The sequence below is a fragment of the Neopsephotus bourkii genome, unplaced genomic scaffold (genome assembly GCF_033783945.1).
Source record: "Neopsephotus bourkii isolate Nb327-2 ecotype Australia unplaced genomic scaffold, CSIRO-AGI_Nbou_v1 NB_908, whole genome shotgun sequence".
Taxonomy (NCBI): Eukaryota; Metazoa; Chordata; class Aves; order Psittaciformes; family Psittacidae; genus Neopsephotus; species Neopsephotus bourkii.
The window spans coordinates 2,057,616-2,071,931 of record NW_026901402.1 but is presented as its reverse complement, the minus strand read 5'-3'; the positions used below and the strand labels follow the sequence as shown (position 1 = coordinate 2,071,931).

Below are 14,316 nucleotides of genomic sequence, written 5' to 3'. Positions count from 1 at the left end.
AACAGAGTGTTGGCACTTAACAACAAGCTGCTTGTGGTCCATAAGTAGGCTACTGAGATTTTAATTGTGCTTCAGTACATGGGTGTGAACATTAGTGCCGGGATAAAATCTATTCTGTTGTTTGGATTGAAACCTGCCATTTGAAATTTAAGGAGTGCTCAGAAACTGTAACACTACAGACTGTCCCATTCTTAGAACTGCCTTTACCACTTTATTCCTATAATGCATAATCAATTTGAGATTGTTATTTGAAACTCTGTGGAAAATTACACATACATCTGAAAAATTACCCATACGTTATAGGTATGCTATTTTCTAATATGTTTTAATACACTTTCCAAAAGTTCCTGTAGGAACAAAATGAGCTATGGAGCTCATTATGGAGAGATTAAACAAGTCACTAACAAAATGTAATCCAATCTTAGAAGACAAATGAAAGCTCTTATTTGTACTTACTGTTTTGCTACAGGAATGAAGCATCTAGATGCTACAGTGACTGTAAACTTAATGTGTTACACTTAATACAGCAATCAGTACATTTTGTATATAGAACTTTTAGTTAAATAGTTATGAAAAGTAAATGATGCAAAACACTCCAGAGGGAAATGAAGAAAGAAAATCAAGTAGATGTCTGATATATGACACAGAACAGATGGATACATTTAAGTAATTGAAGTGGGATAAGAATCTACAACAGATGCCAGATTGGCCTGCAAGCTAACAGCATCATACTACGAAGCACAATGGAACAATACAAAATTAAGAAAGCAAAGAGGAATATATCTTGACGTAGCTTTTTCATCATTCCCAACAGAAGTGTTAGATTGCATGTTTTGAAAAGTACAGATACTGGAAGAATAAAAGAGCAGTCCTTTCACATACAGAATGATTTACTAAAAAAACCCCAAACAATAAAATCAAACAAAACAAACCTCCCAAAATTTGCAGTACTAGAAGTTTTGATGCATTACATTAATGGTTTCCATTTTACACCAATTGCATTCAGCTATGTCCAAATTACTACTATCCAAGACACAATGGTTTAGAGGTGAAAATACAGAGGAACGTAGAAACTGTGACACTCAAGTGTTTTATGTTCTTTGGCTCAAGAATGAAATCTGTAAGTCCAAGCTGGGCACAGCTTGAACGCCACAAAGAGCACAACTAACCAGAGGGGAACTATAAAGAGAGGTATGTATTGAATTTGTGCATCATCACAGGAATTGCCTGCCTGTGCAAGATTTGGATTATGAGTCTTTTTGGTAGTGTATAATTGTTTCTCATCTTTCTTTGCTTGTTTTAACAAGAAGGCTGGAAAAAATATCACTCATTTTTTCTCATTATAGCCTTCTTGTTCAAGTTAGGATTCAAAACACAAAACTCACTCTGGAAGGCAGGTACCAGTAAGATGTCTTACTGGTTATGCAATCTTATATTGTACTAAATCAGCAGCACTCTTCATGCAGCAGGAACTAAACAAACTAAATAAAAGTGGAAAGCTCAGGTCCTTCACATTTTTTTTGTCTTACATTCCTTTTTTTTTTTTTTTTAAAGCAATATTACAACAACAATAAAATATACCTAACAACCCATTCTCTTCCTCACCAAATAAAGACTAGAATTGTTTCTTCTGCAGTTTGGGAAACTAAAAAAAAAAAAACAACCTTTCAAACTATAGCTGTTTGCTACAGCTGTCGCAAAAAAGTTCTCACAGAAGAAAACTCAGTCTGAAACTTCAATATCAGTTTCCATGTACATGTTAATTACTAAAGTGATAATTCTGCTTAAAAATGTGTTAACATAATTTTAGTTGGAGAGTAATCCTGAAGAAGGACTGATCTTGTAGTAATCCAGTGAAATCACAGTTTGGCAATAATGAACGAAAAGCAATGGGTTTTAAAAGATGTGAAAAGTATGTAACTGTGCAAAAAATTATATACTCTAAAATATTTGTCACAATCCACAAGGCAGAAATATACAAATAAAACGAGAATAAAGAATTGTTGGTTTTGGTTTTCTGGGGTTTTGTTTTGTTTTTTTAATATCCTAAGAGCTAAGGGAAGCTCAGGAAAAAAAAGCTTAACTAAAGACCATGATTTTTCACCAAAGATAGAATTGCCTCATGCCATTCACTGCCAGAGATACTACAGACCTGGCAAACCACCACTGGCAAACATATTAGGGTAAGAAACCCCTTTTAAATACACCATTTCAACATTTTTACTATAAATATGAGTAAGTTTCCTTTATCTGACACGTTTTGTGGAGTTTATAGAATCCAGCGTTTTGAAGTGTTTAAACTTCAAGTAGAAATCTGATAGGAATATTTCATTAAAACAGAAACAGTGAGAATACCATGAACAAACATACTGTCAGTGTATCTATCTTATAAGCATTGTGAGACTTCATGAGATATGTTCAGAAATGCAACCATAGCTTTCACAATTCTATTATTTATAGATCAATTTTGTTGAGTTTCACAAATCTCTTGACTCGGGTTTTTTTTTCAGTTTGTTTGTAATAGGTATTTACGTCACAGAGGCACCACATATTAGCTAGCTGAGTAAAGGTTAAAAAGTTAAGTGCTTTAAAGTGGTACTTCTGTTAAAGTAAGCTTTTTCAGTAGAAGTGGAAGACCAGATAAAAATCTATGAAGCAGACCAAGAGAATTTCATTAGGAATTGCACAACTGACCTCCTGTATAAATGAAGTTAAAACAATTAGCAAGGAAGGTCTCAATTCTATCTTTACACTGCATTTGGGCCACAACAATCCCATACAGTGCTACAGGCTTGGGGAAGAGTTACTGGAAAGATGCTTGGTGGAAAAAGACCTGGGGGTGCGGACAGACGGCTGAACACAAGCCAGCTTGCACCCAGGCAGCCAAGAAGGCCAACAGCATCCTGGGCTGTATTAGCAATAGTGAAGCCATCATCCCCCTGTACTGAGCATTGGTGAGGCTATACCTTGAACTGGCCTCATGCTGAGCCAGGGGAGATTTAGATTGGATATTAGGAAATATTTCTTCACAGAGCGGGTGACCAGGCATTGGAAGAAGCTGTCCAGCAAAATGGTGGAATCACTGCTCCTGGAAGAGTTCAAAAATTGTGTAGATGAGGCCCTCGGTGATACGGTTTAGTGATAGTCTCGGCAGTCCTGGGTTAATGGCTGGACTTGATGATGTTAAAGGTCTTTTCCAACCTAGCTGATTCTATGTGGTCTTCAAGTTGAATGGAATTTAGTCATGCTCTCTTTCTGCAGGTGTAAGTTGTAAAATTATAGTCTGCAATAATATAACTTTTCCAGACTAATAACTAGAATAAATTACCTTTATTGCTATATGATATATATTTTCAAAACATTTCAATATTTTTTTGAAAAAATAAAAACAAAACCTCCAAAAAAATGATCTTACAAGAGCATGTCCATGATTTCTTTAATTCTGCATGATGAAGGCAAGCAAGTATGTTCATGGCATAGTTGTGGCAGCACTTCTGCTATGAAGAACAATGGGGAAACCCTTCATATTAGAAAACCTCCTTAATTAGAATTAGGATCACATAATTAACAAAAACAAAGGGGAAAATTGGCTTCTGAGAAATTTAGTATATTACCCCCTCCAAAATGCAGTACCCATGATACCTATTTTATTTCTAAAAAATGCTTCCTTAATGTTCTAAGGATCTCTAGTAATGGGGACCTCATAATCTCTCCCAGCAATCTATTCTAGCACTTTAGTCCTCATGTCAAACATGAATTGCTCTTACTTTAGCCAAAAGTTAGGACTGTTTTTGCCCAACCCATTAAAGACTCAAAATGATTTTAGCTTTAGACCAGCAGAGCAAAAAAAGCTTATACAGTCCATAGCTGGAGCAAAAAACCATGAACAAAAATACATAGCTTGTGTGGCATCATTCCTTGCTTCTTTTCATATGTTTTACTCTGAGCACAAAGTTACCATTTCTGACACTGAACACTTCTGTCATATGTTCCCCTCTTTCAACCTGCCCACAGAGGTCACGGAAAACCTCTGGTCAGTATTTGGAAACATAGTGCACAAAATCAAATGCAGTACCCCTGCCAACGCCTTACAGCAAAAGGAACACTTCACATGTCTTGCAGTAACTCATGTATAGCCTGTGATGCTTGCCTCTTTCTCAATGGCCACAGAAGAGGCATAGTTGTTACAGCATGCAGGTAAATAGCCAGCTTTTGCCTGACATTTAACTGACAAGGTAACTATGTGAGAGACTGCTGGGCACTGCATACAAAGCTAAGGGAGAAGTTGGCTGGATATCTCAAGCCTGCAGCTATACCAATGAAACAGTAAGGGGATAAGTTAGCAGATGAAATATATGAAAAGGAATTGAAAATGGGTGAAAAACGTCAAAAGATAATGAAACAGGGGTGCTGACTTACAGAGACTGGTGGCAGCATCAGAGGTTAAAGCTGAAATAACCAAAGCAGCATGTAAAAATCAGAAAATATATGGGCCAATGGTGAAGTAGTAAAATGTGTGTGGGTTCCTTATTTGGGAGGGGGGAAAAGGAGAAGAAAGGAATATAAGGTAAACCATACGAACAGGGTTTTTTGGGGGTCTCTGTTGATCAGCCCTGTACCTGATTATCAAGACTGATGCAATAATATACCATACTAATAAATTGCAACAATGACTATTGTTTTTCAGTCTCTACCTGACTGGTTTCTGCAGACAGGGGCATCTGGGATGGCTTCCATAAGTGCTAGCAAGGCAATGGACGATGGGCCAAACCTTCCTGAAAGAATTTACATCCCCAGATACTTTTAAAGTATTTTCCAGTGACAACTTCCCCAGTCATTTCTCATAGACTCTCACATACTCTTGATTATTCTTGCACGTGTACTATACTCTAATTGGCTTCCACCCTGTTTTCTTCAACATGTAAAGATCATTCTTATCTGTAATGCTGTATTTTAAACCATTTTCAGATATTTAATACTTGCAAAGTAGTAGATTTACTTTGCTAATGCACCAGAAAGGAAGTATTCAAGGGAACTGAATCCAAGACAGATTTTTTCAGGAGTTCTAGTCAATATGTCAGTTTCGAAAATGAATCATTTATACCTATTATTGGTTTATCCAACAAAGTCTGCACAACTAAATCTCTATAATACTTGTTTAAAATATTGTAATGTCAAGAAATGTCATAAATCTTACTGGAATCAAGATACAATGCAGCAACTGGCTGACACACATCCACAAGATGTGTTGTACTATCACAGGAGGAAATTAGATTGGTTGTCACTATTTATTCTTCACAAATCTTTCAGGGCAGTCATTCATTTGTTATCTTGCAGCTGCATACAAACATTTAATGTATTTCAAATTTCCTCCTAGAGGTTGAAGTTAAATTGACTGTCTAATTCTCCAACTTCTCTTTCTTTTTTCATTAACAGCCATGATGCTTGCCCTTTCCTTATCTTTTGATGTGTCACCTGGCAGACACAAATTCCCTGAACTATCTTGATAATAGTTATGAGATTACTTTCACCAGTTTTTCAAATATCACCACATATTAAAAGCATACATACCACTAAAACTTCCCTTTGTAAGGCAATCTGAGATTTTGAGATTTTATTTGGTTTTGCTAGTATTATTTGCAAAAACTACATTTAGTGAATGCTGACCTCTGATATGCTGAGTAGAAGACAAAACTTTTTGTCTTTTTGTTGTTAATGCACTTGATTTTTTGTTCCCTATAGATCCCATGCTGGTTGCATTTTAATCTGTGCCCTGGTCTTCCTGGTACTATGACATGCTATGTTTTTACAACCCTTGTCTCTGGATTTCACTTTTTGTATGATTTCCTCTGGAGGTCAAAGAAGAGGTGATTGCAAATAATTAAAACAAACAAGTGAAGACACATTCTAGGAAGTAGTGAAAAACTGTTTTACAGCATCACAAGAAAAAATATACATAGTCTTAGCTAAAATCTATCTATATTTTCTATTTCTACTGAGAAGAAACTTTTTTTATAAGCGGAAGACAGAAAATTATCATATTAGTTACAAAAATCCACCCAGGAAACAAAATAAAAAACCCTTGCAAGTAGTTTTTCTGTACAGAGAATTGCCTATTTTACTGCTTTATAAAATATACTGAGCAATCCTGCAGTGTGTCTCTTTTTGAAAATTGAGTCCCCAATCTAGCTGCCTACTAGAAGCACAGAATCAAGTGCCTTCAAGTCTCTAGAGTACTATAATAAATTGTATCAAACAGAATTAGAAGCTATAATATTTGGAGAATGGTGGCTGTAAACATCTTCTACACTCAATAAAATAATGTACAAAGTGGCTGAATCCTCTCCTGCCCTTATGGAGCAAGAATATGTTCTAAAAGTATTCAATGTATAGATGCTGTGTGCTTTGTCATCTACGCAGGTTATATATGCACTTGAAGCCAGAGCTTCATCAGAGGTGCTTATTTAATACCTTCAAAATATGTGTAACCCCTGCACAGTCGTAGCCCTTGACATGGACTAACTAGCATGGCATGCTCTGGGATAGCTAGAACTCCCCAAACAATTCTCAAGGACAGTCTGGGATTTAAGCATTACTGGGAATCATTTCTCTTAAAGGACTCAAAGGTAATGGATAAAACTCACCGCAGGCAACACAATAATGAAATTCTAAGGACCTGTTTAATTCTTCACGAAAGCCCATACTCAAAAGCAATGATAAATGTGCATCTACTACCAATTTTATTTCAAGGCAGCACTTCAAGTGACCTTCAATCTCTTAAGTTTAGCCTTACTCTAAATTTTAAATCAATTACATCAACAAGAGCTATTCAGGTTTGTGTAAACATTAAGCAACTGACTTTAATAGGCTCCATTAATCTAGGGCAGATCACGGCCTCTTCTGTTTTCAGTTATCATTGTCAAGTTTTATCTTATTCCTTTGTGATAAATATATATGATTCACATTTTATTTGCTTTTAAAGTAAATTTTCACAGGATATTTTAAAGTCTAATTTTTTCACATTTGCTCCTTTAACGTTTTTATATTTGCTGGTTTTATTTACTTATCTGCCCAAATTAATCGTAAACTTTTTTTTTCACTTTTTGGCAGAGAACAATATTTTGTGTTGCCAGTTCCACCTTAAATTTTCACCTCCTGAAATTAAGGTCCTAATTGTATCTTCTTTTCTTATATTTGGAATGGAAAAAGTGGGGTAAATTTGTACTGCCTAACCTTAGGCAGTACATTAAGAGGCTTCTTAGGACCTCAGTATAGTCAAGACAGAAAAGGTTCCCATAAAGGATCTTTAAAGCGTTGGTATGATCTCTCTGGAATAGAATAATTGCCTCCACTGACTATATAGGCAGTTTATGGAGACTAGCCTGTTTATTTAGGAAATCAAATTAGGTAGTTAGTGACATATTGTATGACTGTCCCCAATATTTTTAAAAAATGAGGAAAAATATAGAATCATAGAATCATAGAATAGTTAGGGTTGGAAAGGACCTTAAGATCATCAAGTTCCAACCCCCCTGCCATGGGCAGGGACACCTCACTCTAAACCATATCAACCAAGGCCTCGTCCAATCTGGCCTTGAACACTGCCAGGGACGAAGCATTCACAACCTCCCTGGGCAACCTATTCCAGTGCCTCACCACCCTAACAGGAAAGAATTTCCTCCTTATAGCCAATCTAAATTTCCCCTAAGTTTTAATCCATTACCCCTTGTACTGTCACTACAGTCCCTAATGAAGAGTCCATCCCCAGTATCCCTATATGCCCCCTTCTGATACTGGAAGGCTGCTAGGAGGTCTCCATGCACCCTTCTCTTCTCCAGGCTAAACAGTCCCAACTTTCTCAGCCTATCTTCATATGGGAGGTGCTCCAGTCCCCTGACCATTCTCGTGGCCCTCCTCTGGACTTGTTCCAACAGATCCATGTCTTTTTTATGTTGAGGACACCAGAACTGCACACAATACTCCAAGTGAGGTCTCACGAGAGCAGAATAAAGGAGCAGGATCACCTCCTTCGACCTGCTGGTCACACTCCTTTTGATGCAGCCCAGGATATGGTTGGCTTTCTGAGCTGCAAGCGCACACTGAAGCTGGCTCATGTTCATTTTCTCATCGACCAGCACCCCAAGTCCTTCTCTGCAGGGCTGCTCTGAATCTCTTCTCTGCCCAGCCTGTAGCTGTGTCTGGGATTGCTCCGACCCAAGTGTAGGACCTTGCACTTGTCATGGTTTAACTTCATGAGGTTGGCATCAGCCCACCTCACAAGCGTGTCAAGGTCCCTCTGGATGGCATCCCTTCCCTCCAGCGTATCAACAGAACCACACAGCTTGGTGTCATCGGCAAACTTGCTGAGGGCGCACTCAATCCCACTGTCCCTGTCAGCGATGAAGATGTTAAACAAGACCGGTCCCAACACTGATTCCTGAGGGACACCACTCGTTACTGGTCTCCAGCTGGACATTGAGCCATTCATCCTTTTTTTAATTAAACCCATTATGTGTGGCCAAACTGATATGAATAAAATTTGAACAGTCACTGAAATACTTGTAGTAGAGAGTTGCAAAATATCCAAACTCAATACCTTTACTCTTGGCGTTCATAATCACGCATTTTACAAACCAGTTTACTTAATAATTAAAAGTCATGGCAAAAGAGTAATTAAATGCTCACTTCTTATACAGAGCAGGTATTTATTTTGATTTTATGGGTAACTTGATTATTCAGTATACACAAAACTAAAGTCTGTAGAGGATTTTGAGGCCTATTTTTTTAAAAAGAGGACTGACGCAAATGTAAGAAAACAGTTTCACGTGTTAAGAAAATGCCAATAGTTAAATATTTTTAATAACTTCTAGAAGTGTCGATAAATGTCCAAGTACATTTTACAAATAAGATGATGAAATAGTGACATATGAAAAAATATAGAAGCTGTGAAACTAATAAGTATTTGATCCCAATAAGAGAAATTTTTTTACTCAGTTTGACCTGTGTAATAAAATTCTCTAATAAATTTCTGCAGTAAAACACTGTAAAAGATACTTTGCTTGATTTTAACTTTATTAATCTACAAACCCAGTATTTTTGAAAACAGAAGGGATCAGGTTCTTTGTTTCTGAGTAAGGATTCAGTGCCAGATTGATGCAATGAAAGAATGTGTAAGTGAAACTTAGGTTTATAATACAAGCTTCAAAGTGCTTCCCAGAATTACAGAATTAGCCTGGAAAATGCTACTACGATATTTTACAAAAGTAAATTAAAAAATCACTTTGTAATGCTATAAGAAGTAAGAACACCCTCCAGCACAGCAAATTCATCTGGGTCTTCACAACATTTGGCTAGTTGGAGCAGAAGAAATACCTTGTTACTCTGCTGAGCTTCAGAAGTCCCAGTCATGACAAATGCAATCTGCACACTATGACACATGTACAAGACTGGATTTTTAATAGATTCCTTGGGTATGTGTGCACCATATGTGATATAAGTACAGAGTTAAATTGTTCGACTCACTGCTACAATACTTAATGCAAACATGCACTACGCTTTTCCAAGACCTGGTTGTGAGTTCCACTGTCCCCCTCTCATTTATTTCATGGCTCCACCTAATCCACTTTTTTAGGTCATTACTGTGGATTAGTAAGAATCTACTGAATTAAGTAGGTCATTTCAGAACCTCAAACCATAGAAAACTTGGGTTTAGAATTTTAAAACTGATTAAATGTATGTTTGTAAGCTCTACAAATTTTGCAACTTAATGCAATGACAAGAATGCAAAAAAAAAAAAAAAAGTAACATCATGAAAGTCTTACCTGGTCTGAGGGAGAGCAGCATTTATTTGCCATTTTCATCTATGAAAGAGAGATGAAAGAATACACAGAGATTTTAATATGCTGGAGAATTTCTATGATGCAATTAGCATTGACTTAGATACTGAATACTGTATTAATATTGCAAGTTATAAGAAATTAAATCATTCAGTGCTTATATACTGGATTTTTACTATTACTCTAAATTTACAGAACCAAGGACACAAAAGATGCTAAGACTTTTATCAGTTTTCATTAAATCCTTCACAAAGATTTGCATTTATAAATTCAATTTTGTCATCCTGAGTGAGGCAATTATACTGAACTGTAGACACCTCACTTACTTAGGTCTTAGTTAAACAATTACTTACAGATCTGTAAGTGAAGTGTATGATTAAATACTTTTGAAATGAAGGCTATAGAGTGTCAGACTTGCTTAAAATGAAGGGAACATTGTTTGAGCTTTCCTTCTAGTTTACTCTTCAAGATTAAAGCTATGTATCTTTCTTTTTCATGTCTGTTCAGATAATGCAGAGTTTTGTCAATTTTGTCTTTTTTTTTTTTTTTTTTTTTTTTCAGCCACAGTTTGTGTAAATAAGTGGTGGACAAACCCTGACAGATATTTCCTTCTTTACAGTGAAACAGTTCTTTAAAGTGCAAAATTAGTAAGTGTAGCAATGATAAGGAATCCAGATAAAGATCAGGCAAGAAAGACTGACTACCATATAATGCAAGGATATGAGCTGCAAACTGTCCTACCATTGATGAGTACTTCCAAAGGATCTTCTCTAAAAGCCTGTTTTATAACTAATAAAAGGCTTGTGATAGAAGACCAAAAGCCATAGCTAAGCACAAGGAAAAATACAATTGCCACAGGAAAAGAGCAGAAGAATTCCAGGGCTATTACTTGTCTCTTGGCCATACCAGAATCTGTATGATCAAATCTGTGGATAAATCTTTTGAAAGCAGAGGATGTCTGTAGCCATGTAACTCAGTAAATATGGTGATGCCATTGCCTGTTGTGGTGAGTTAACTCTGGACTGCAGCTGAGCACCTACAAAGCTGCTTACTGCCTTCCCCCTCCAGGCAGGAAGGGTAAGAGAATAAGAACAGCAAAAGCAAGAAAACCTGTAGGTCAAGATAAAGTTTTGGGGGTTGGAACTAGATGATCTTAAGGTCCTTTCCAAGCCTATCCAATCTACGATTCTATGCCTTAATAAATGAAGGTAAGAGGAAAAAAACAGCTGATATAAAGGAAATCACTCACTGCCTCCCACAAGCCAACTGATGCCTAAGCAGTCTCCAAGCAACAGCCACCTTGGAAGAAAAACCCCCACCTTCTTTGTCTGCTATATCATTTTTATTGTTGAGCAAACTTTATATATGGTACGGCATATCTCTTTGGCAAGCCTGCATCAGCTGCCCTAGCTGTGTCATTTTGCAGTTCCTTCCCCATCCTTGCTGAGGGGGTGGGATGTGTCAGAGTGAGAAAAAGTCAAAGCCTCGATGCTGTGCAAGCACTGTATAGCAACAGTCAACACATTGGTGTGTTATTAACACTGTTTCAGCCGCAAATATAAAACACAGCATCATATGGCTGCTATGAAGGTTATCTCCATAACAACCAGACCCAGTATGCCTCTAAGAGGCCAAAAGGCTCTGTGTTACGGTAATGACAAGGGCCTCAGGATGTGTCAGGGTTTGTCTGGACTGTCTAGAGCTGTATTACAGCTTGTTTAGCTGTAACATACACACTAATAACCATGGGACTATTGCCTACTTGGTATCAGCAAATTACAGTTGTATGATGCAATTATACATACAAAACATATATATAAATCTTGTAGGTGTATATATATATATGAAGTATATAAAGTATAGACAGGTACACACTTGTAGCTAATAGATGGCAATAACAAGTCATTATTTGACACAGAGTGAATTATCTATGTGGTGAGGCACTGGAATAGGTTGTCCAGGGAGGTTGTGAATGCTCCATCCCTGGCAGTGTTCAAGGCCAGGTTGCAAGAGGCCTTGGGTGATACAGTTTGTGGTATTGTGTGAGTGTGGTGTCCCTGCCCATGGCAGGGGGGTTGGAACTTGATGATCTTAAGGTCCTTTCCAACCCTAACTATTCTATGATTCTATAAATAAAATGACCACATGACAAAATGCGATGTGGAGGATTGCAGGACAAGAGTAGGAGCCTTGACTGTATGGACACAGGATGATACACAGCTTCATGGCTGTAGCACTCATTCCTGACCTATTATGGGCCATTAGAGCTCCTCCTCCCCTGTACTCCCTTTTGCAGCCTGCTGGAAATGAAGTGTGTGGTCAAATGGTGCAGGTGTGCTAGTGGGTCAGACAACTGGGCTCTGGGGTTTCGGCAGTGACTCAGGCTCTGGGGATGAGGTGGCCAGACCTGCTGGGAGCCTGGGCATCTGCCAGGCCTGGCTGTCACTTTGAGTATAGTGCTGGGAAAGTTTGCCAGCCCCTTGAAGGGGCCCTGCCAGGGGAATAACAGGGACTACTACAGCAGAACAAAAACCAGCAGACACTGACACCTGCACCATAATAGGAATGATGATGAGGATGGAGCTGACATGCAGCTGCCAAGAAGAGCAGAGGGCCCCCCAGCAAGGCTCATTGCAGCTCTTGCACACAGCTCTGTGTACAGCAGCCTCAACGCAGCCTGCACAGAAGCAGCTTGCCAGAGGTGGCCTGGAGCACTCTGGGAGGCTGAAGAGGTGGCACTGCTTCGGGCCCCAACAATAACAAACCAGTGGGAACTCAAGAACCCCACTCTGTAACCTGGATAAAACAAACTGGTGATCAGACCTCAGGCTTCATCTGAGCAGTTATGCATGACATGATGAAAAGACACCCTGAATAAGCTTAGTAGGAATGCTGTCACACCCTGCCCATATTCAGCTTCAACCTTTATCCATGGTTCAGACGCAAATACACCATAAACTATACAGAAGCCATGTTAAACATATAGAAAATGTTATTTCCTTGCAGAAGCCAAAGGCATGCTGAATAAAAAGATTACTATAGAATAAACCAGTGCAAATAAACAGGACTAGCTGGGATCCTGTCTCCTTTCACCCCTCTTTTTGGTTCAGTCAAAATACTTAAGCTCCCTGTATGACAGGAAGAACTTTTGTTATGCTACTTTTTATTTTATTGTGCTCAGATGTGCCTGGAAAAAATGTATGTGAGACTGGCCATGCAGGTTTTCTGCAGGATGAGGGTTCAGTATTGTGAAGAGCATCCTCATAGCCAGTACCACTTCCCAGTAGTAAGGGCAATAGGGAAAAATGCTTTGGATTCCACAACTATTCACTCAGCTCATCCCTTGTTCAAAGCAGGGACAGCTGCAGCCCTGACATAACTGTGGGGAGAGGAAAGATCTCCTCCTGCATCACATTACATCTCTATGTCATGTAAGACAGAGAGAGAGAAGCATACACTCTCCACTTCACCTGGCATTACATGCTCTCTACTTGCCTCTGCAGCTAGTGAAGAGAGGCAGGAATACAAATGGATACGCTACACCTTGCTGGCAGCGCATGAGCTTTCAGCATAGCAGTGCAGCAATGGGAGTTGGAGACAGCATGGGAACTACTAAAACCAAAACCCTGGATCTGAAAAAGGACTTCAGGAAACTTGGAAAAGGAACTATTAAGCAACTGTAATTCTTATACTCTGTTCTAAATGCATACATATGGGTCAAGAACAGGATGGGAATTAAATGATGCAGAACCATGTACCAAAATTAAGTAACTCCCAGGAGGGGGTTTATCTCACTTTGGCAAGACAAAAAATGAGAGAGTTATACATCTAATACACCTATACTCTTTCTAGACAGCAAAGAAAAAGAAGGATCTTGATAAGCACCTATGTTATTTTCCTGGCCATAAGAATATCATATGCAACTGCTTTTTTCTTGGCTGAATTTAAGTAATGTGATTCCTACCCTTATTGACTTCCCTTTGCAACCTCAGTGGTTTGAACTGTGGTACTTTCAAATGGAAATTTTTGTGTTTAAAAACAACAACAAAGAAAAAGCAGCAGCAAAGAAATACTATCATGTGTTTTCACCCTGGGAATATAATTGTTTTCATAATCGCAGAGGCAGTTAAATTTGTATACTGCTTCCTACACACAAGGATTTTGTTTCTATCTGCACGTACCCCAAATTCTGCTGTGTAAAAGTCCTTCTCAATCCTTTCTTTCTTTATATGCATGTTCAAAACTCATATTTCATAGGTTTCTCCCTATTCATACAGAAATGTCACTGCACTGCAATACAGATTATCACTTAAATATACATAAATATACATAAAGGCATAAACCAAAAGGTTTATAAATTGTGACGTATGCGATTAAAAAAGATCTGAAGCAAAATTTTAAGTTCCTAGCAGGCTCCAATGAAATTGCTGGAAAAACTCATAAAAATCATAAATAATGTTCAAAGTGGAAAAACTGCATC

The 14,316-nt window shown here is 38.0% G+C and overlaps 1 protein-coding gene across 1 annotated transcript in view; it reads right to left on the bottom strand.

The window, feature by feature from the left end:
• Positions 1 to 14,316, bottom strand: part of SNTG2 (syntrophin gamma 2) — a 208,919-nt gene that overhangs the window by 49,460 nt on the left and 145,143 nt on the right. The window contains exon 12 of the mRNA XM_061357528.1: positions 9,822 to 9,860. Within this exon, the coding sequence (XP_061213512.1) occupies positions 9,822 to 9,860 (39 nt within the window). The remainder of the gene's footprint in view (positions 1 to 9,821; positions 9,861 to 14,316) is intronic.